Raw genomic sequence first — 24,658 nt, forward strand, 5'->3', positions numbered from 1 at the left:
ATTGAATTTCGCTTTGGGATTGCACGTATTGCACATAATTTTACTAATTTCCGCAGATTATGTCCTCACACCCAAAGTGCAGCACATAAGCCCCTCAGTACTAAATTGAGTTATTTTTCGCTGCTTATTGCGCTTAAACAGTCAAATACACACAAAATAATGTCAAAATGCGTATTGGTGGGTATTCACGTAAACACAGTCAGTTATGTTTAAAGTAAATCATAACTGATGTACTCCATAAATCCTGATGTACTTATTACATCATAAGAAGAAAGTTATCTACGCTATTCTTAGTCTTTCTGTTTATCCCGAGGTTTACCGCAGTCCGCCGGATCCAGATCTGATAAAGGACCAGCGCCTGGACACGACAACAACACAATCCTGAAGTGTCAACTAGTCTCTGTGAAGGTCTTATTATCTTCCCTTACCTCTGTACAGATAAAACGTTGCCAAAATAATTCCAATTCACATGGCTATGCGACAGCAATAAATTATTCTGTACTATCAATATTTAAGGCCAGACAAGTCATTTGTTGAGGTCAATTTGTAAAGAAAGACTACACACCTGTGCACATATTCAAACGCACATACCTATAGACTAAACACGTAATATGCATGTGCACGCCGTCAGCGTTTTCACAGGTTTGCGTTTTTGAAGTTTGCACAGAGATAACTTTAAAAAAAATATTTTTCAAGGCTTGCAACCTTGGAACCTATTTCAAGGTTTGCGTTCTCGAGCCACCAGGCACTGGTGTCGTGTAAATGAGCGGCCGGAGCGCATTAAGGGTTTTCTGTTGTAACGGTGTCGTGTTAGCGGCCCCTAAGTTAATAACTAATGATCTTTGCAACGGAAGTGAATCAATCAAAACTAACTTTAGCTGGACAATAACTTTATTCTAGAGCTGCTGTAAAGCTACGCTGTTTCTATAAACAATCTATATTGTTAAAAGCGCTATATAAATGAAGGTGACTTGACTAAGTAAATGTAAACAGTTGAGAAAGAAAGCACATATAACAGTGTAATGGATCCGTGCATCAGGTCGTAAAGTGACAGCAGCCTAATATACCTGCTGCCAAATTATTATACCTGCTGGTAATATTCAAAATATCTATATGGCAGTTTTCCCCTGGGTATCGATGTCAAAATTGTGGCCAGTGAAAATGCTGAGTGGCTAGTAACTTTGGAAAACCACTAGCCACAGCGGCTGGTGAGCAAAAAAGTCCATGCCAAGCCCTGTTGAGGACGTCCGGGTCAATAAATCTCTGTGTTTGTGTCTGTTCTTACTTTCCTGACAAGCGTGACTGATGCGCTACAAGCAGACAGAATGTATATCACATTTCGGCTCCCGCACTCTTTAGAACATTTTCAGTACATTCACGGCAGACAGACGCAAGTGCTGTTAACCAAAGGTTCAAAAAAACAAATGTAAAAAGTGAGGTGAGCAATGCAATGTATTTTGCCAAACAACAGGAGTAAACAGCTCTGCGTTGATGATGCAAAAGCATCACCGTTCGGACCTAGATAATATAATGTGAACACAATCCAGCGGGAGAGCAATTGAACTCGGGTTCAACAGAGGACCAGTGTGAGAGAGAGAAGAGATGAGGACTCACCCAGGTAGGGGATGCAGGACACGATCTTTAGGGAGCGGATGTACTCCCTCATCCTGACGTAGTTATGCTCTTTAGACGTCAGGAAGTCCAGCTTGTCAAACGTGGCCTTGTCCTTCCTATTGATCAGCTAAAGAAAAACAGGAAAGTTGCAGAGAGTTATGTTAGTTTTTCATCTGAAACACAGACCATATTGGGAAGCTACTTAACTAAAGTAATGAGATACAAGCTGCACATAATCAGCCCACATGGAAACGCTGCTGAACTCAACACCAATAATCAGTTCTGCAGAGCAAATATCACGTCTTACAGATTCCATTACGTGCATTGTTTTAATTATGTTACTGTTGTAAATTAAAAAAAGATGAATGAAGTTTTTAAACAAGAAAATATTTCAGTCTTTATACTTCAAAATGTAATGTTTAATTCAATGTGTTACCGTACTTGCCTTTGTAATTATTTGTGAAATTCAATTTCTGAGTGTAAATAGTTTCAGAGTTAATTCTAAACCATTTTTTAGTCAATACATTTTCAGTGAACAATGACATTCAGGGCCCTATTTTAACGATCTGAAACGCAAGTATCAAATGCGAAACGCAAGTAACTTTGTGGGCGGATCTCGGGCGCTGATGCTAATTATTCTACGCCGACGTAATGTGTAATGTGTAAGCCCTAAATGAGAAATTCACAAAATGCAATAAGAAATAAATAGTTCAACTAGTGCTTCAAACTGTTTAACAATCAAAAGTGGGTTGAATTGACCCTGACACAATTTAAAATCTATTTCCAGTTGCACAGAGTGAATAAGCACAGCTGGTGGATCATAAGGGGATCTTCTCAACATGCCGAGCAAATGCAAACAAACAGCTTTAAGCAGCCCGTCCCGAAAGGATGAACAACCTGTGGAGAGAAACTATCAGACCAACTGTTTCTGAAGCTTCTTTTAGACTTCACAGCTGTCATGCCCCGGGTTTGACCTGCGCTACACACTCTGAGAAAACACACACACACGCACGTTTTCTAGAGGTTGAAATCATACAATCTGTAATAATGTATGGAGTTGTGAACCTCAATCATTTGTGTGGTAAATCACGGTCAAACTGAGAAGATAGAGTAAAGCTGCTATTCAGGGACCTATTGATTTCAAAGCTAAACTCTACACAAAATAAAGGTTCTTTATTGGCATCTGTGGTTCCATGAGGAACCTTTAACATCCATGGAACCATTCCATTCCACAAAAGGGTTTTTTTTAGTGAAAAAAAAGTTATTTAGATTTTTTTTAAATGTTCTTTATACTAAGACCTAGAGATTGGCATGGTTTTATTTCAGTTCGCCTAATAGCTGGTTTGATTTGCATTGAGAGATGATCTTATGGAAAGTGCCCCATGCCAATATCTAGGTATGGTGAAGGCTATGTGATGATGTGCGGCTATTTTAATTCCAAAGGCCAAGGGAACTTTATCAGGATCATAGTATCCCGGATCCATCAAATAACTGGCCTTTAAAATATAAATCTGCTGCCTCAATGGGAATTTAACATAGGGGTGTCCTGACTTATGCACCCTGTGTTTTAAGGAAGAACATTTTTTTTATTTACGATACATTATTCATTCACAAAGAAAATTGGTGTCCTTAAAGGTTGGAGTTTTCCTCATTGTTTTAATTAAGGCATTAAGTTCAATTTCAAAAAGAGGATTTGTTATTCCTCTTTTTAGTCAACTTTAGCATGTGTGTGTTCACTTATGCACAGCACTGTATGTTACTGTATGTGTTAATCTTGTATTTGTCCGCTGTTCATTGTTTGTTCATGTTAGTTCACAGTGCATTAACTAATGTTAACAAGATTTTAATAAAGTGGTAAATGTTTAAATTAGCATTAACAAAGATTAATAAATGCTGTATACGTGCAGCTCATTATTAGCTCATACCATCTAATGTAATTAACTAATGAACCTTCCTGTAAAGTGTCACCCATTCACTAATGCATTTTTAAAATCAAAGGTTGTATTTGTTAACATTCTTTAATGTACTATGAACTAAAATGTACAACTATATTTTTACTAAGATAATAAATGCTGTAAAAAAAAAAAAGTTTATGTTAGCTAATGCATTATGTTAGTGAGACCGTAAAGTGTCACCAGTTGCTTTATGATGATTTGTATATAATGCCATTCCTCCATTCTGCAAGTGCAACAACATCTAAAGGATCAGTGGAAAAAAAACAACTTAAAAACCAAATCTAACGATTGCAAAACATCTTCTATTCTAAACATTCTGGCCTGTTTTCCCCAGAAGGGTTTTAATAGTTTATTCTGTACCTTTGCCCACCCAGCTTGCTCCAAAATACAACCAACAACTCCAAAGCCAGAGCGGGCATATGTGCAAAACTCCTGAGACCGAGAGCGGGTCTCCATGTTAATAACCACTCGACTGCTCACGCCATGAGCTCATGGAAGCTGCCATCTCACTGCTTTACGAGGCTCTTGGGGACAATGCTAAAAGCTTGTACATTTGCAGTGGTAAATACCTCATGATGGGAAGAAATAGACACATTTGAAATTCCACTGACTATAGCAGAAAACAGGAGTGGTGCATTCGGCCTCAAGACTTTGAGAAGGAAACATCAATGTGCTAGTCAAGGAACTCAAACAACCGCTGTAAAAATGCAGATTTTACACTATATATAAAAATGCTGGTACATGGTGAAAGCTCTCATTTGACAGAATTAATAATTAAAGGGGTTTTCAAAATTTTCCTTGATTTTTTGACATATAAGAGATCACTGTACTATAAAAAATATCCATTTCAGAACTCAAAGCTTCCGTTTTAGTCCAGAAACAGCTTTTATAATAGTATAAATATATTAGGTCTTCTGACCAATTGCTATTGACGGTTCCTCGTTGGCGTTATAAATCTAAGGGTGACCGTGCCTTTTCGGTGAAGGGTCCGAAATTATGGAATAGTCTTCCTTTCCATGTGAGTTCATCCTTATCGCTAGCCTTTTTTAAGTCTTCTTTAAAAACATATCAGTTTTCTTTAGCTTTTGAATAGATCATGAAATGGGTTTTTGAAGCTGATAGAATGATGTTGTATTTAAATGTGTCTATTTATTCTAGCTTGATCTGTAAAGCACTTCGGGTCAACTTCTGCTGTTTTTAAATGTGCTGTAAATATAAAGGTTGACTATTGAAGCCAAGCTTCAAAAATGACTAAAGATATCAACCCTTACTTTTACATCATTATCTCTTTAGCCTCGTCCAGTGATTCACGCATGCCATGTAGTCAATACGAGAGAGACGCATATACACAAGATTACTTGAGCAACAAAAATAATATAGACCCCTCTGAAGATTAGATGTAGAAAAAGAAACTGTCTTTGCATTGCCTTGTGATCCTGGCATTAAGAAAGTGTGAATTTTAACTTGAACAAAGTTCCAGATCGCATCAGTAAGACACCGTTCGTGTTTCTGACTCGCTTTTAAACAAAACACAGATTGATTCAGGCTTTTCAGAGACACTGAAAATAAAGATGATGTCAACTACATTGGATCAGACAGTAATGCAACACACAAGTGTTTTTACCATGTGTCACTATTGCTTTATCCGTTACAGTTCGCTTGATACGATCATGTCTCTTCTGCTCATCAAGGCTGCATTTATTTTAGATAAATTACAGTAAAAATTGTAATATTGGGTATATTACAATTAAAAATAATTGTTTTCTATTGTAAAATATAGTAAAAATGTCATTTATTCCTGAATTTTCAGCATCATTATTCCAGTCTAGTGTCACATGATCCTTCAGAAATCATTCTAATATGCTGCTCATAAAACATTTCTGATTATTATTAACATGTTTTGATGTAAAACGTTTTTTTTTTTTCAGGATTCTTTGATGAATATAAAGTTTAACAGCATTTATTCGAAATCAAAAACTTTTGAAACACATACATGTCTTTACTTTCATTTTTGAATTCATCCTTGCTGAAAAGTATTAATATTAATACACAATAAACAAGCTTTTGAAGGATAGTTATTACAAAGGCTAATAAAAAAAGGCATGCCACATTAAATGTAAATACAGTCACCGAACATGTGGTCGATTTCATTGCAAGCCAATATAAGGGAGCATGATGTCTGCATGCATTTTAATAACAGATTAAATGTTTATGGCTGACCAGAGAAATACAATATTTTTACACTTTTACATTCAACTAGACTATTATATTTAGATTTATGCATTTCTCTAAAGCGGATTACATTGCATTCAAAGCACAAATTTGATCAGTTCATGCATTTCCTTGGAATCGAACCCATGAGCTCCGCATTGCTAGAGCTCTGATTGAGCTTAATAATGTATGTTTAGAAGTATGAGCATTAGTAATAGGGATGCTTGAGCAATCGCCACTAAATGTAAGTACTGTAATACAAGTTAAAGTCTTCACCTGTGAGCTGGACATGCGGATTACATGGACATACTGTAAAGACTGTGGGATTGATGGACAATTACACAGGAGGAAAGTTGATTCCTACAGCGCAGACAGCCTTAATATATCACTCCAGTCTGACACAATCCTTTCCGAACATGCAGACAAATATTCTTTTAGTGGCTATAGGAACATTTTTACAGTGGGATTTCAGACTACATTCAGTCAGGACCAGAACTATAAAGACACGAGAACTCAACTCCACCAGCATGGAAACTTTACAGTGACCCGATAAAATGGAATATGGAACGGGATACGAGGAATGGGATGTGAAATTAGGACGGTCAGCATCGTGGTGTTATAGTTGGCAGTGGGATAAGAAGTGTAGGAAGACACTGAGTCGTGTTTCAGGGTTGTGGTGAGCAGCAGATTTCATTGAGATGGAAAAAGTGATGGATGAATCTGCGTGAGCCGGGGAAGGGATGGATTTGATCCCCACTGTGAATACGGATGGATTGCAATGGAAGGGGAAGTGGTTGAGACCTATAGGAAACACGGGTGTGTACGCAAACACACACGCACGCACGCACACACACACACAGCTTGGAGTCCTCAGATGTGCTTACATGAACTACGAACAAACTGGAAAAAATGGAACATATAAATTAAACGCATGCAATCACAAACTAAAAGAACAGAAAACATGAAAGTTTTTTATTTTTTTGGAATTTGGAATATATTTATAAGGGCTATAAGGATATAAGGATTTGCTATAAGGGCTGCAAATGCAGCAAAAACTTTGGGTTACATTTTATTTTAAGAGGACGTAGTTACAAACTCACATAAGTACTGAGTTATATTAATTAACTATGTACTTACTATAGCGTTAGGTTATGGTTTAGGGTTAGTAATAAGTTACTGTAATTATTGTACACGTCGTAACGTGTAATTACATCACCTTAAAATAAAGTGTTACCAAATTTTGTTTTAAAGAAAAATATGGTCTAAAATATTTTAATACATTGAGCTATTATATTTATATCTATTTCAATATCAGTTAAAATAATCATATACATTTTTTTTACCATGAAATAATATTTAACTCCAAAATTATAAAGGGAAAAATAAACTAACAAATAAATAATAAACTGGACATGTCTTATCACTGCAGTGTAGAGCTTCTGAAACTTATTTTTGTCAGACCAACCTCTTAAAAGTAAAATATTTAATGTTGAAGTACCCACTGAGATTTTAAATTAATATTTTAATATTTAATGATACATTTGCATATTCAAGGTTCTCTGAAATCGGTTTATGCTCACAGTGAATTATTATTATTTTTTTAAGTAAGTGTCTTATTATGATTGTTTTTTATTTAAAATTATTGATATATATCGCTGCACAGCTTGGCCAAAAAGTTATATTGTGATTATTTTTTCATATATTGTGATATATAAAAATGTACTTTTAATATGTATTCCTCAATTCTTCCATTTCAAATGTTCAAGCCGACCAGCTTTTAGCATTTCAAATTCAACCTTTTATTTATTCACAAAAATCTTGACAAATTATGCAAATTAGTAAATAAAGTGAACCTTGCACATGTTGCAACTCACAGCACAAGCAGAGGTTATCTAATCTTAAAAAAATTTGTTTTCAACTTTCTTCTGCAAAATATATATTCATTTTTATTTCTAGTGCTTTTGGGCTGAAATATGACTGGAACATTTCATGACAGGCTTCGTGAGATTTAACCACCACATTCTTCACTGTGTCCGAATATTAAAAGCATTTGAGAATGACTATTTGCAAGCATTTTTATTTAACCGTCTAGAACAAATGCTTTATGTCATTACATGCCTCACAGACGCCCGTTCCCACTGTAATCATAAAGTTTAACGTAGGGAAGAACTGACATGAGGAATCCTGGCAGAAAACACTTTTATTCCACCGTCACGAAAGTCGATCGATGGAAACGCTGTCAGACGGATTAAGAGTCAGTTTAACGTCTCAATCTAGCTTTGTTAGTCTGTCAATTATAAAGCCAAAGCGCTTTCAGCTCCAAGAAAGCATTGATCCAATTACAAGATTAGCTTGGAAACCAGCAGCAAAATTAAAGACTAGTTCCCATTCAACTCATGTGTGTGAATTTGAAGTGAATTAACAAAATAGAGGATTGGAATCGTAATCTGAATCAGAACAACAGTAAGGGGAATTGCACAGGTGATGCATTCTGGGAAATTAAGAGTTCGGTAACACTTTAATTGATGAAATGCATTGATTATGCCTGGTAATTAATCCTTATAATCCATTGTATGAGCACACACAGTTATAATACATGAATACATATTGTATCTATTTATTGTTACACCTTTAGAAAGAATAATGCATTAAAACACGTCGACCAATCAAGGAATGTGCAAATTATAATGCATTTTAACCTACAGGTTTTGATAATCATCAAAATTATAACAAATAAAGGCATGAAATATCTCACTTTGCATGTAATGAGTCTATATAATATATTAGTTTCACCTTTTAAGTTGAATTAGTGAAATAAATTAACTTTTGCACCATATTTAAAAATTTTGAGTTTCCCCTGTATTTATGAAAATATATAATGCACTAAAATGTACATTATGAATACCGTAATAAATTATAGACCTACATAAGGTTTTAAGTAATCTACCTTTTGTCTAAAAAATATGTATTAAATATGATGAAATATAAAAATTATAATAATTTTTCAAAGCCTATAAACTCTCAAACTTCAAGGCTTTTTCAACATGTTCCAAAACTCAATTCAGGATCCATGATCTGTTAATTAAAAGGTTTTCTCAATTCAATGCAGAATGGTACACAACCCTGTTGGAAACATATGTAAAGAGTAACAAACTGATTTAAGACCAGCATCATAGAGTCATAGATATGATTGATGTCATGGCCTTCATCCTGCACTGCTCTTTCACTCTCATCTGGACAGAATCTGGAGCCGTCTGTGAGAACGTGGTTTGTTTGTGGACAACAGCTCAGGATTTAGCGCCCTGGTTTGACACACAACTCCAGGCTGTTGTCCTGAACTGCTCCCAGAGCTGCTGGATTCTGGACATGATGTCGGGCAGATGTCAGGTGCTCAGACTGGGCAGTAAGACCTCCTCCTCGCTGAGTTTTGGCAGTTCTCAGTCCACTCATATTCTTTATCCTTTCCCTAGTACACTCAATGGCACTTTGCACGAATTATGGGAGTAACTTCCGTTAAAATATCAGCAAAGGTTTTCTCTATGAATGCAATAAGCATTTTCAAAAACTGCGTACAATGAGATTGACCATATTCTACTCACCAGTCAAACATTAAAAAATGACTACAACAGACCATAAATCACACTCTGACATTTTGACAGATAATACAGCCTATTGTATTTACCTAGCTCAAGAAAACAAGATTTTCACTTCCTCTTAAAGGGGTGGTATAATGTCCTTTTCACAAGATGTAAAATAAATATCTGATGTCCCCAGAGTGTGTGTGTATGAGAAGTTTTAGCTCAAAAAATCCCACAGATATTTTTATATAGCATGTTAAAATCGTCACTTTTTGAGGGCGAGCAAAAACACACCGTTTTGTGTCTGTCCCTTTAAATGCAAATGAGCTGCTCCTCCCGGCACAGGGGGCGGAGCTACAACAGCTCGTGTGCTTTTACCTCACACACACACATTGAAAATCTCAAAAACGTTTAGCCTTTTATGTTCAAACCGGAGTCAGACAATGATGGAGAGTCTCAAGAAGAAGTGACAACATGTAGAAGAACAGGACATTTCTGAATGGTTAGTTGATGAATTTATGTAGTTTATGTGTAGTTATCTTCTAGTCATTAGCATATTCTGTCTTGATAATCTATAAATCGTGTTCCGGGGGCGGGGTTTATGTAAATTCTAGGGTTGGTGATGTCACTAACCCGGGAGGAATGTCGTGTAGTTCCTACCAGCCGTTTAGTCCTTAAAAAGTGATTTCTTTAAAAGCAAATATCTTTCTTTGCTTTGAACTTTGAGCGTTGTAACTTTGCAGATGTTGTTTATGCTAAAACAGCAACATTACACACTAACTAAAGTTAAAAAAAGTGAAATCATATTCAACCACCCCTTTAAATTGCCACAAAATATCTCTAATAAAAATGAATGTTGTTTCAATCAGGGAAGAAACTGTGGCTCTTTTCTCCACCATCATGAATGAGTCTCAGAGCGTCAGACGAAACAATAAACGCTGTCATGTTCTCTCACTTTGACTCAGGCATTTCAGAACCACCAAACCAACATTTGAGATGCCGTGATGCGATTGGTCCGCTGGTTAGTCCAGTTATCCAATCACATCCTCTGTTGAGACAAAGTTTATTGTTGCGCATGATGAATTTATGAGGTAACCGTGTTTTCGTCATATCTTATGTCTTATTGAGTAAAATAATGTTCCACCTCAATTCAGTGAGTACGTTTTGTGCACTTTTAGAATTTATGCACATCTTGGCACTTCTATCCAGCGTTTTTTATGTGATAACCCAATGCGTATAAAAATATGTGGATGGAAACATGGCTATTGATACATTGACTATGTTTGTGTTCCTGCATTCAAATGGCAATTTTTGATCCCACTTTATATTAAGTGGCTTTAAGTACTATGTACTTACATTGAAATTAATAGTTTGATACAATGGACTTATTGTGTACATACATGTTTTTACATTGTACTTATATATTTAAAATACCTGCATGTAATTACAGCGGAAATTAATGTATGTAATTACATTTGTAATTACAGTTTACCTGACCCTTACACCTTAACCCACCCTTAAACTTAACCATACCAGCACACCTGTCCCTAACCTGACCCGTATCACACCGCAATATCAGCAAAAGTGTTTTACATTACAACATGAACACAATAAGTACATTGTACTTATTTTTCGATGGTAGTACTTAAAGCCACTTAATATAAAGTGGGACCCAATTTTTTTAGAGAACTATATTGGGCAGGATGTTCAATAATTTTGCAAAATTTTTATTAATTATATTATTCAATTATGTTTGTTATTTCAAAATAAATAATTTTTAGATTTTTCATCTGATTAATAAAAAAAAATTATCCACAGATTAGTTGATTATCAAATTAATCGTTACACACAAGTACTACATATTTCATGTTGAACTACCAAACAAAAATGACTTTGAACTTAAAAACACACAAAAAAATTGGTGTAGTATATACTTTCAAACAATTATCACACAGAAACTGCTAGTAAATTTCACAAATAATTACAAAAAAGGCAAGTAATGCATTTAATAAAAACTGCATTTTAGAAGTAGAAAGACTGAACATGTATTTTCTTTTCTTGTACTGAACTAATCTTTGTTTTATTTACAACTGGTAATCATTTGGCCGTATGTGTCATACTGTAGGTTCAGGTAGAGTTGAAGTGAGGACTCAAGGATGCAGAGGAATATGGGCTTTATTAAAGTAAAATAAAACACAAAAAGAAACTACCCCGTGGGGGAAAACACTACAGACTAGACTTGGTAGGAAACACATACAACAGGACTCATCAGACAGGCAGGGTAACAACAGCATGCGACGATGTGCGACAACGATCTGACACAACGAGGACAGCAAACACAAGGGGAATAAATGGGACAGCAAACAAGGCAGGTAACAGGGAGGACAGGTGGGGAAACTGAACCAATAATAAGATGGGCGGGTCAGACATTAGATAAGAGAGCACATGGCACAGGGAAGCATAACAAGACAAGCCATGTGCTCACATCAAACATGAAAATCACACACAAGCACATGACCAACAAGAACCAATTGCTAGCCATAAGCTTACACAGAACAAGACATGAACATGCAACTGATGAGACACTAGCGGAGTAAGACACAGCACCAGACAAAACACAAGACACACATAAAGGGAGCAGAGAACAAGAGGAACAGGAGAACACACTCAGAAAAACGAGGACTTAACTAGACAAGAGGGCGTGGTACAGGGAAACGAGGAGGCAGGAACAGAGGAGCACATGGCCAACACTAACAAAGACAAAACCACATGTTCAAGCACAACACAAACATAGATACCATGAAACAAAGACACAGACAAAGCTGCCAGGGCAGAACCCTGACAGTATGGGGTGAAGAATTCATTGATCAAAGCCCAAGATGACCTGCGTGACATCTGAATATCTGAGAGATTCTCTTGCATGCAAATATAAATAAATACAAATAATGTCCACAGTACTCTGACCTTCCCCATCACTGAAGCCTGTAATGCAGCTAACAGAGTTCCTTCTGGTAAAAGTCGTAGCTCATCTAAATCATGGTTTTGGAAATTGTCTAGCTAGCGGTAGTTCTGGCCTTCAGGGTGTTGAAAGCGGATATACCATGTTTCATGGTTTCACTAATGGATGCCTAACATCCAAATATTAGCCAATATTTCCTCAATCTGTGATTCAAATCAATGTTCTCAGTGCCAGCTGTTGACGTCTGCTGAAAAGCTCTGAATCGTCAGGCGAATCCTACTGGAGAACACTGTATAATCTTCCTTCTGTGTTTCTTCTTTCAGTTTCACCAGTAGGGATTGAAGCGGCTCTTTTGCAAACAAAGCCACTGAAAAAGCTCCAGTTCTGCTCTATATGTGCCATGATGGGGTGACCGAGCAGGAAAATGTGTGCATGTGTCTGGCTGAGAGAGCAGGTGTGAGGATAGAGGATTAAACAAGCGCTACTGGTCTCTCGGGATCAATTAGACCTGGACTGGTTTCAATACAGTACAGTCAAATCTCATCCAGCTCATACCTGCAGATGGGCCATAAAGTGTGTTGGCTAACCATGTAATACTTTCCTGTGTTCTCCAGTCATACTTGCCCAAAAGTCACCATAGTGGATTGTTGAGGTGGTATCATTCATGTACAAATAATGTGTGACTAAGTTACAAGCCAGTTTAATGTGTTTCAGATCAATCAAAACCAGGCAAGATATGAAGCAACAAGCAGGGCTGTCAATCAGGGTTATTATCGTTAACTAGAACTATTAAAAACATTTTTTGTTAAGTGAAATAAAGCAGAAATAAAATATAAATATTGGATGAAAACTTCATTAAACTTCATTGAAATTTAGAACTCAAATCGAACTAAAACTGAAATAAAAATATGTTAAATATTAATATTAAATAGTAATATTTAAAATAAATAAGAAAAAAATTAAAATAAAATGAACATGGAAAATATAAAATTTAACGTAAATTAAAAAAAATATTAATGAAAACTATAGCAGTATGAACAGAATACTAAAATAACATTTCTGTCAATTGATTAAAGTTTAATTCCTATGAATTGAACTTTATCGACTAAAATAACTAGCTTCGACAGACGGCCGTACGCATCGATTTACGGTGAAAGAATGACCCTTGACCTGGCGCACGACGTAATGACGAACGCGGAAGCGCAGAGAAAAGAGCTAAACAAAACACCAGTCACGAATTAGACGTCCAAAACGAGCATTTTTAAAGAGAAATGTCGGAGGAGCTTGAGTTTGTTGTCCAACCTTATGTTTGTATGTTTAACTTATCAAGCACCGGCCCGCGGGCGGGCCGAAGGGGCGTGGCTAAACTTTTATTACTTTTTATCGGCTTTGTTTTATAACAAATATTCAATCAACTATCATAAACTATGCATCATTTGAAAGCTAAAACACTCAAGAATCATGTTCTGAGCTTGTTTTTGCAATCAATACACCAGAGAGGAAAGGGTTAAATTAAATGCTGACTGACTGACCTTGTAAACATGAACACAATGAACGGCAATACTCATCTTTGATCGCGTATGGTTCAGATCAGTTCGGACGAATCCAAGAAACACCAGCATACATTTCAATGTAAGGGTCTACTCTTCAAAATGCATCCCACTGTTTAATCCAAAACAACAACAAAATAGGGAAAAAAACGAAATATCCTCCTTTGTTTACATGAGCGTTTTGAGTTAGAGTAATCCATCATGTTCATTTTCAATGAAATATCGATTCCAACGTTCAAAAGCCATATCTCCCCCGTAGTTTGGAATCTTCCGGGTAAATTGAGCCCTCCCTCGTGTCTATCCTTCAATCACAGGCTTTGTTATTGACTGGAACAAAAAGGGAGCATTTTACCGGCTGCGCGAACTGTCAATCGCGCTCCTCGGTTTTCAACTGGATAAAAGCCTGGATAAAGCCAGCCAATGTCTAGTCAGCAAAGTTTTGATTGATGGGAGTATTGACCAACCAACATCGATGCAGTGATTGACGAATCTGCTTGCATGAAACGTGTAATACAAGAACAAAGCGCAAACTTTTCATTCACACGTGCGCTTTCGCCATTCCACACGCAAGAGCGCACACACATAGTGCGCCGACACATACACACACATAGCGTTGTTTTGCCCACGGAGTTCGAATAAACCATAGACAGTATATAAACACACGGATTTAATCCAAAGCTTATATCTGAACATCTCTACCATTGATCGTCGACTACAGAATACTTTGGTGGTGTTTTGAAGAAGGTGGAGAGGAGAAGCGACGAAGAGCAGCAGAAAGTAATAGGATATCCATTATAATAATCCGTTTACTGTAATTTATTTGAGTAAAAAACACTGTTCTAATTACAAATGTTCTAAAACTATTTTTTATATATATATATATTATACATTAGTTGGAAAACGGTCACTTCTGGAATGTCTAGGCTATACATTTAATGATAGACGTTTTATTTCACTGTTTTTGCTATTAGAATTGATCAAAATAAAGGGTATTTTGTTAAAATGTTAAAATGTTTTGCTGAAATAGTTTTTTATTGTGTGGTTTGATGGGCAAAACAGTCTTGAATTGATATACATGCATGTAGTATGTACTGTTTACTCTTATGTCATTTGGTTATCAGGTGTCTATTGGAGTCTCCAAATAGGTTTTTGGAAAGGACGCCTATACTTTTCATCAATAAAAGCTTACAGAAACTACATTTTTGGGAGTATCAATCTCAAATTTGACTCAAAACATGTCCAGACATTCAATTTTATCTTTATGGTGTTTTCATGCCTTTGACATAAAAGTCTGATCAATTTTTCCCTAAGTTAAGTTCATTCAAAGAAATCGTAAGTCACTTTCATGTCAATTTACCTTGTTTTACTCTTTTCCTATTCAACTTTGAGTTAAAATTGACTCTTGGGTAACAAAGTTTCAATTGTCTAGTTTAAAAAAAGACAAGAATTATGAATGTGGACCATAGGGTTTAAGAGCTACAGACATTTGTATTTGGGTATGCCGTTTTCAGAAAATTCTCAAAAATAGGGGCGCTTGATAAGGGGTTAAAATTGTGTCTTCACTGCCATTATAAAGCTTGGAAGAGCCAGGAAATGTTTTAATATAACTCAGACTGTATTCGTCTGAAAGAAGAAAGTCATATACACATAGGAAGGCTTGAGGGTGAGTAAATCATGGGCTAATTTAAATTTTTGGGTGAACTGTCCCTTTAAGTGTGGATGGATTCATTGCTTGTCCTTGGAAACTTGTTGCATCTTGCCTAGTGTAAGTATGAGCAACAGCAACAGTGATACTTGCCTTTAATAACAATGAGATTTTGCTAACGGACATCAATGGTTATAGCCTTGAGCTTTTGAACAACAATCAATCATTATTCCAAATTTGTGTTGTTCCCCTGACATCATATTTTATGTACTATCCCTTGTGTTTTGTACAAGAATCTGGGCTTCGCATTATATCAGATACGTTCCTAGTTCATATGCTGTACATAAATGAATATCTCTCATCCACGTCACCTTGACTAACGCCAAACCTCCGGCGCCACGGACACTCTCAGCGGCCGAAGAACGGGTTTTAAAGAGCAAAGTGTCCCTGGTGTTCCTGAGGGTGGATGGATAGAGCCATAAACATGTCTGAAAAGTTGATCTTGGCATCATCAATAGCCAATGCAGAGGTACGTATCACTGAACTAAACCTGGAGCTAAATAATCATTAATGGAATAGCAAAAGCATTGCATTTTGAAGTTTGAAGTCATTGAGTTTAAGCAACATTATGGATCTGACATCAGTGCAAAACCTATGATCTAAACATACTTATTTAAGCTGGACTATGAAACCGTTTTCTTCAGCTGAACAACCGAAACAAAATCACAGTAAAGCTGCTTTGAAACAATCTGCATTGTAAAAAGCGCTATATAAATAAAGATGGCTTGCCTTGATCTGAGGGTTCCAGTATTTACCATCCTTAAATCCTTAAAGACTTATTTTTTGGCTATATTTTAAGGCAATCACATGATAAGTAACACCCAACAACATCAAAAAGTAAAATATGGCATATTAAAGTGATAAAAATTTATTAAAAATATGCTATAATTACAATTCTGAGTACATCAAGACCGCTCCTCTTCTCCATTTACACCACATCACTGGGACCCATCATACAGGCACATGGCTTCTCTTACCATTGCTATGCTGATGACACCCAGCTCTACCTCTCATTTCCACCTGATGATCCCACAGTAGCTACACGTATCTCAAGCTGTCTGGCGGACATCTCGGCGTGGATGAAGGAACATCACCTGCAGCTCAACCTGGCAAAGACTGAGCTTCTCGTCCTCCCTGCCAATCCGTCCCTACAGCACGACTTCACTATCCAGCTAGATTCAACTTTAATCACCCCATCAAGGTCGGTCAGAAACCTTGGAGTAACATTTGATGAGCATCTGACCTTCACAGACCACATCACAAAGACAGCTCGATCATGCAGGTTTGCACTGCACAACATCAGGAAGATCAGGCCCTTCCTAACTGAGCATGCAACACAACTTCTCGCCCAGGCCTTGGTGATCTCTAGACTTGATTACTGCAATGCTCTTCTGGCTGGTCTTCCATCATGTGCAATTAAACCTCTACAAATGATCCAGAATGCTGCAGCCCGTCTTGTCTTCAACGAGCCCAAAAGGGCCCACGTCACTCCTCTGTTCATCTCTCTGCACTGGCTACCACTCGCTGCTCGCATCAAGTTCAAGGCATTGACGCTTGCTTACAGATCGACCACAGGCTCAGCTCCCTCCTACTTTCACTCGCTCCTACGAGTCTACATCCCTACCAGAAGCCTGCGATCGGTCAATGAGCGACGGCTCGTGGTACCATCACAGAGAGCCACAAAATCACTCTCCAGAACATTCTCATTCACGGTTCCTTGCTGGTGGAATGATCTCCCTACCCTCGTCCGGAATGCAGAATCCCTGACCACATTCAAAAGACAACTGAAAACTCATCTCTTCCGTGAGCACTTGACATAAAAAAAAAAAAAAAAAAAAAAAAAAAAAAAAAAAAAACCTCTCCTTTACCCTCCCTTGTTTTGGCTTATGCTACTCTGAGCAATTCCAGAACTTTGTATTTTGAGCACTTCTTGCGTTATTTTTGCTTCTTCACGATGACTCGCTTGTTGTAGTCCTCAGTTGTAAGTCGCTTTGGATAAAGGCGTCTGCTAAATGACTAAATGTAAATGTAAATCATGCAAACGTTTGACTGGTAGTGTACATACACCCACTACATCCTCGCTGTTCATTAAGCCATAAAATGTTTTAAACTACTACTCAAACTTTGTCAAGCTAATTTTTAAATCTTTGCTTTTCTAGTAAAAATGTTGTTATGTTTATTGTTTTGCTTAAATTGACTTTATCTGTACTTCCTTATTTAAATATAATTCTGCATCCTGTTTGCTAGCTCAAATTCAATTAAAAATCAGAAACTACATTGGAATTTAAAACGCATTCTAAATTGAATATGAAATTAATTTCGGACAGTGCTTTAGGGCGTTTTCACACCTGAGAGTCCGCACCAGGGTCCGAACCAAAGTTCATGATTTGATACATTTTATACATTTGGTAAGTTTTGGTTTGGTTTCACATTATAATTATGCAAGCGCACTAAAGACCTTTACATGACATGCTTGCGTCCTGTCGTCATCTACAGGTGCTGGTCATAAAATTAGAATATCATCAAAAAGTTGATTTATTTCAAGAATTCAACTTAACAGGTGAAACTAATATATTATATAGACTCATTACATGCAAAGTGAGATATTTCAAGCCTTTATTTGTTATAATTTTGATGATTATGACTTACAGAGCTTATGAAACCCGCAAAATCAAAATCCCAGAAAATTAGAATATTACATGAAATCACAAAGTAATTACACAGTAATACCATGGTCATTGAACCAGGTTTTGGTTATTGTTGGCAGTGTGGGCAGGTGCAAATCCTTTTTGATGATATTCTAATTGTATGACCAGCACCTGTATATGTGGGCTGCATCTTGACATTGATTGGTTTGTAAAACGGACGTCTGACGTCAGCGTGTTGTAAATTCGGCGGGTAACTTTGACAACAATGAATGAACAGACGCATATCATTGCAACTATATTGTTATAATTATGGCATTTCTACCTGCAGCAGCAACTATAATCGAGGCTAGTTCAAATTCACCAAATTAACGTCCTTGTCGTGCCAACTAGAGCCCTGCACGGGCCTCAAATCTAGGCCCTAGCCCGGCACTGGCCCGAGACGCTCAGGCCCTAGCCCAGCCCGTGTCCGACAGCTCATCATAATTATCAGCCCGAGTCCGACCCGAGCCCGTTTTTTTTTTTTTTTTATACACAGCTGTAGCCTGGCCTAGGGCAAACTAGCTATTTGCAGCCATTAAAATATAGGTCCGTTTTGTTAGTTATGTTTCTTTTCATTTCTTTATTAAGTTAATTTAGACAAATGTTCGGTTTCTTTTTGTTTTTTATTGACAACCAAGCAGCCGACCGCGAGTTAAACATGTTTGATCATTTAGCCTCTCAAATCAACACTTTACTTGGCTACAATAAAATCCATAAAGCACCTTAACCATATCACACATAGACAGTTATAGTTAAAACGTTTATTATAATTTTTTAAAAGCTGAGGCAAACTGCTCTGCTGCTCACAGCGCTCGCAAACTAAATGAGCTATAGCCTACAATCTAAACAAATCAAATAAATGGCATTAAATTAAAAACAAACATGCAGATTATCTTACCTCAAAAATCAAGTCTTCACTACAGAACATGGCCATTCTTATTTCCAATAGTTTCCAACAGACTAATGAAACTAAAGTTATTTTCAAACGAAAACCAACAAGACAGCCCCCTAATATAGCTAAGAACAGTTTCTCACAGAGCATCGTGAGGAAAAATCACAGCATCCACAGTGGAAGGTTTTAATCCAGTCGTACTTTTTTCTTTAACTATTCCAGCTGCGCTGAAGTCACGGTCGCTATACTTCTGCTACCGGCGGGGACACTAAAAACAGCGAGCCGGTCGCGCGAATCTTGGGTCGTGCCGCCGGGAAACCTGTGTGCGTGCGTGTGCGCGAGCGCGAGCGCGAGCAGACTGTCATGTGTCAGTCATATGTCAGTGTGATAGGTTTAAAACGTCTTTCTATGTTTGTTTTTCCATCGACAACTTCTCATGTTTAATTTTAATACATGTCTGAAATAGGCTATAAAAAGAATAAGCCTAAAACAGGCCCGAGGCCCGGCCCGCGTGTGAACTATGACTTGAAAATTGGCCCGAAGCCCGGCCCTAGGGGCGTAAATAAGTCGGGGCCCGTCGGGCTCGGGCTGAAATGCAGGGCTCTAGTGCCAACATTTTATGGTCGCCGGCAGGAAACAATATTTTTCCTGCTATCTTCAGTCTTCTTCGGCTACGCGGGAACTACCGGAACTTCCTATAAATGCTCTGAAAGTCTGATCCATACAGAAAATACTTTCACACTAGAAACGAAATAAACCTTTGTTCAGTTTGATCTGGACCGAGATTACCAATCGGACCAAACTTTCATCTGTTTGGTCCGGACCGTGGTCGGGGGGAGGTTTCACACCTGTAATTTTGATTCGGATCAAACTGAAAAGTCAGAAAATCTAGACCAAACAAGGTAGGTGTGAAAGGGTCCTTACAGCTGGAATACAATCTGAACAGATTTTAAAACAGTATTGCTGAATTTGTAAATGGTTGCAGAGTAAAACCGGGCATTACTAAACGACAGTACCAGACTTTCACATCGTTCCGAACACAACAAACTTGCACACCGATGAGACGCATGACAGATGAAACCAACATGGATGTGCAGGAGACGACCGCAGCGGTTGTTTTAGTGACGTTTGGAAGCGGTAGACGCGGTCAGTATGGACTCTATGGAGATTATGACGGGTGTAGTAGTCAGTCTTTTTATCTATGCTGATGAGTCAAATATTGAGGCTATTGTTATGTATGAAATGACAGCTCGATGCGTTCGAAAACCGGCTTAAAATATTGAACATGTTTTAATATCCTCCCAGTCCACCTTAATGGAATCATAGTCTGAAGCTAAAAAAATATGAGTCTGTTCTCATCACATACTACTCGATTTTCAGTGAAATCTGTCAATTGCAAATTTACGACTTCCCAAAATCTGCAGATTGCCGCAGACTTTCTGCAACTACAGTATTGTCGACTGAACCAGACTGCAAATCGTGGTAAATATCATGTATTCCAGCCTTTAGAAGACAGTAGGTAGTAGACAGAGAGGCCAATCAACAGGTTTTGAAAGCAGAGGCCAAAACCAAGTGGAAAATAAGTACTTTGAAGGTCATACTGCTCATTGAAAGAAAGTACAGGAAATTATTCATCCATTTCAATGATGAACACTTCCTAAGAGCATCATTTCTCTCCATATTTCAAACATCTGTTAATTTTTAGGGGAAATGGTCATCTGGAATCTGATGTGAAGAGTCAGAGGGTGCCAAAAGACACGCACCCAGACATTATGTTTTTAACCAGTAAAACTCTCTAAAGCTTCTGCATGTTGCCGGATTAAAACAAAAGCACTGGATACATTGAGCTGTGATGTGAGTAATCTGGCTTTAAACATTCCCTGAAGCCATTTCTTGTCTTCTAGTACAAATAGTGACAAAAAAATAAAAATAAAAATAAACTGGATTTAAAAAGCCCTGGACAATCAAGACCATACGAGAAGAAAATCAGTGTGTTATGCTAACAGTGAAGAGTTCCAGCTTGAAGCCCTGCTATCGTCACGATCATCTTGATCGATAGTGGCAGAAAGAACAGCATGATCAGACATCCTCCAGTAATCTAGTCATCATGAAGCGGTCAAAGGTCAAAAATTTAGCCTCGCCATTGCAAATGTGAGTATAACCTGGTTTTGGCAAGTAAATAACATGCACTTACAGACCAAAAAGCATAACTTTTTAGCAATTACAACATAATGCATGATTTAATTTAATACTGCATAGGAATGACAGCCTGACCCTCCCTGTAAGGTCTTCATCTGATGCAAGCAATGTAGACGAATTAAATCCAAGAAATGGTCTGACAAAACAAACACAGATTTAAGGAAATGATGCAAAAAACAGAGACTGGCCTGATAAAAATATTTCTGGCTGGTAAATGGTCTCAATTCTATGGAGATTGTTTCCGTCACTGAATAAAAAATAAAAAAAGTAATTGCGAGTTTATCTCACAATTCTTACTTTATAACTAGCAATTGCAAAAAATATATATTTGTTTCTCGAAATTGCAAGATATAAACTTGAGTTATAGATGCATTTTCATAATTATGAGGGAAAAAAGTAGCTACAGTATTATGTTTTAAAAAATGTATTCTATGGAGAATGTTTTTTTTAAAGAAATTAATACTTTTATTCAGCAAGGATACACTAAATTAATTAAAATTGACTTTAATGTTACAAAAGATTTCAAATAAATGCTGTTCTTTTGAACTTTCCATTCATCCAAGAATCCTAAAAAAAGTGTCATGATTTCCACAAAAGCAGCACAACTGTTTTCAACATTGATAATATCAGAAATACTTATTTAGCAGCAAATCATCATATTAGAGTGATTTCTGAAGGATCATGTGACACTGAAGACTGGAGTAATGATGCTGAAAATCCAGCTTTGATCACTGAATAAATTACATTTTATAACATATTCAAATCAAAAACAGTTATTTTGAATTGTAAAAAATATTTAGCAATGTTACCGTTTTTACTGTATTTTTTAAATCAAATTAATGCAGTCTCGGTGAGCAGAAGAGACTTATTTTAAAAAAAACTGAATGAGCTTTACTTTAAAACGAGCACTTTTTGCATTCGGGTTTTCATCTCAATTTGTTCAGAACTTCAGTTTTGGTTTCGGCCAAACTTTTCATGTGGGTGCATCACTAGTTATGACTAATTTTTTCTGCGATCTACGCTTATTGAAAACCATGCAGTATAGAATATGATGAGAGAAGTGTTATGTTTGGATTCCACGTCTCTTTCCACAAAGTTACAATTCTAGAGAATAATTGTCCATTTCAAACGACACGCTTTAAGTGGAACGGTTGTGTCAAAAAGCATCAGTTTCAAAGTGAGCAGGGAACAAATAATTACAGGACTAAGAGGGCAAAGTGCAGAAAACATACTTACCATGATATATGAGCAACACATTTTTATAATTCAGATATTATGATTAAGTAGCCAAAGGTTTGGGGAGTCTGGCTTTATTTAGCTATATCGTGGGGACAGAGACTAACCTCTCCTCGAGGACAGCCTCAGATTCATTCAATAAAGTAAATATTTAATAAGTGTCATCAAATAAGTTTGTCTTACCGCCCAGGTCTTGCTCAATCTAAAGATGGGAGCGCTCTGCAGTGCCGACACCACCGACACCATAGAATGAAGGTTATTCAGCTCTAGAAGTTTCTGCACACATAGAAAGCAAGTGGTGAATTGCTATACAGTTCAGAAAACTCAATGCACAAACCACTAAAAGGCTGTTTGAAGAGCGCGAGCAAGTCAAAGAGAATATTTATATATAGCAACCACTTCCGTTTTACTGGTTGCATTTTATTTTAACATGTTTTGCTATTAAATGCATCATGTAATGAAAAGTTCTCACTTCATAAAAGACTAGGTTGCAATTTGTGAAAACAGAGAAAATCCACATGCACTTCTAATGAAGCAGACATGTACTACTGTCTGTTTGTTAGGTTAGATGATGTCACAGATACCGCCCACACTCAAAACTCCCTTTACTGCTCTCTGATTGGACGCCGTCCACTAAAAGACAGTGACCTTCAGATAGATGCAGACCTGCTTTCATCATTACTCCCACAATGAAGCCCCAACAAATGATGGAAAACTGCTTTGAGCTCGCTTCGGCCGAATCGACTCCATGACACATGATGACTACAATCGGAGTGTTTTTTTTCTCAGCTTTTGTTCTGTCAGCAAGTGTTCCTCTGAGATCTAGTCATGAGATATCTGAAGGACGGCTCACGGGTCCTGATATTCGAGCCGCTTCATTGACGTGGCTTGTTTTGATGAGTTTACTTTCTTTTGAGAGCCAGATTATCCGGATGAAAAACCAAAGGGCGGGCAAACATTTGTCAGAGTCATTATCAGACTATTGTGTTAAAATGTATTTATAAAAAATAAAAAAATAAAATGAAGTGTACAATACATATATATATATATAAAGATAACGCCTGCTAAATCATTAGCCCTAATGTCTATAGTGTGACTAAAGCTTTCCAAACCAAGTCAATTTGAAAAAATAACCAGCACTACTCAAATGGGGGGAAAAAGTGTGTGTGTTTATTATAACAAATTATATATGTGACCCTTGATTACAAAACCAGTCGTGAGTAGCACGGGTATATCTGTGGCAATAGCCAACAATACATTGTATGGGTCAAAATTATCGATTTTTCTTTTATGCCAAAAATCATTAGGATATTAAGATCATGTTCCATGAAGATATTTTGTAAATTTCCTACCGTAAATACATAAAACATGTATTTTTGTGAGTGAATGCAGCACAATCGTGAACATAAATGCACAACTTTAAAGGAGATTTTTTCAATGTTTCTATTTTTTTGCACTCTCAGATTCCAGTTTTTTAAATACAGTAGTTGTATCTCTGCCAAATATTGTTGGCTATCTTAACAAACCATTAACCCGTTTAATCCCACCGGTCACAATTGTGACCGCATATTTTTTCTTATTTCTGGAAGCTCTAAAAGTGGTGTTATTGGCTTTGGGCAAGAAATTCAACTTTTAAAAGAAAAAATAGATTGTTTTGATTAAAATTTATAAATGTCATGTGACTGGTGTGAAAGGTCACATGACTAGATCAGTTTATTTCCTGCTTGCACATCTAGAAGAAGATGTCTTCCTCACACTACTACAAAAAGTAGTATATAAAACACCTTAATTAACAGATAGAACTATCAAATTTTGTACATATATTCTTTAAAGGGTCTACTACTGATATATTTTGAGAATTATACTGCTGCATATATATTTTGCTCGTAAGACATGTAAATTTGTTAACGGTCACAATTGTGACCGGTAGTATAACACAGTGTTTCAGTTGAAAACACAGGTTTTGGCTGTTAATCCTAGTTATCAAATGTTTATTATTACACAGTTTAAAACTATCAGATGTGTTGGACCTTCTAGACGTACGTGACCCCCCCCAAGTGCTGTGTGCAGCA

General features: G+C 36.9%; 1 protein-coding gene across 1 annotated transcript in view; it reads right to left on the reverse strand.

The window, feature by feature from the left end:
* Positions 1 to 24,658, reverse strand: part of LOC306996105 (ras-specific guanine nucleotide-releasing factor RalGPS1-like) — a 121,288-nt gene that overhangs the window by 52,808 nt on the left and 43,822 nt on the right. Inside the window, exons 7-8 of the mRNA XM_079608235.1 lie at positions 22,770 to 22,862; positions 1,615 to 1,741 (exon numbers count right to left, since the gene is read on the reverse strand). Coding sequence (XP_079464361.1) covers positions 1,615 to 1,741; positions 22,770 to 22,862 — 220 coding nt within the window. The remainder of the gene's footprint in view (positions 1 to 1,614; positions 1,742 to 22,769; positions 22,863 to 24,658) is intronic.

Source organism: Phoxinus phoxinus (assembly GCF_949152265.1).
Source record: "Phoxinus phoxinus genome assembly, chromosome: 3".
NCBI lineage: Eukaryota > Metazoa > Chordata > Actinopteri > Cypriniformes > Leuciscidae > Phoxinus > Phoxinus phoxinus.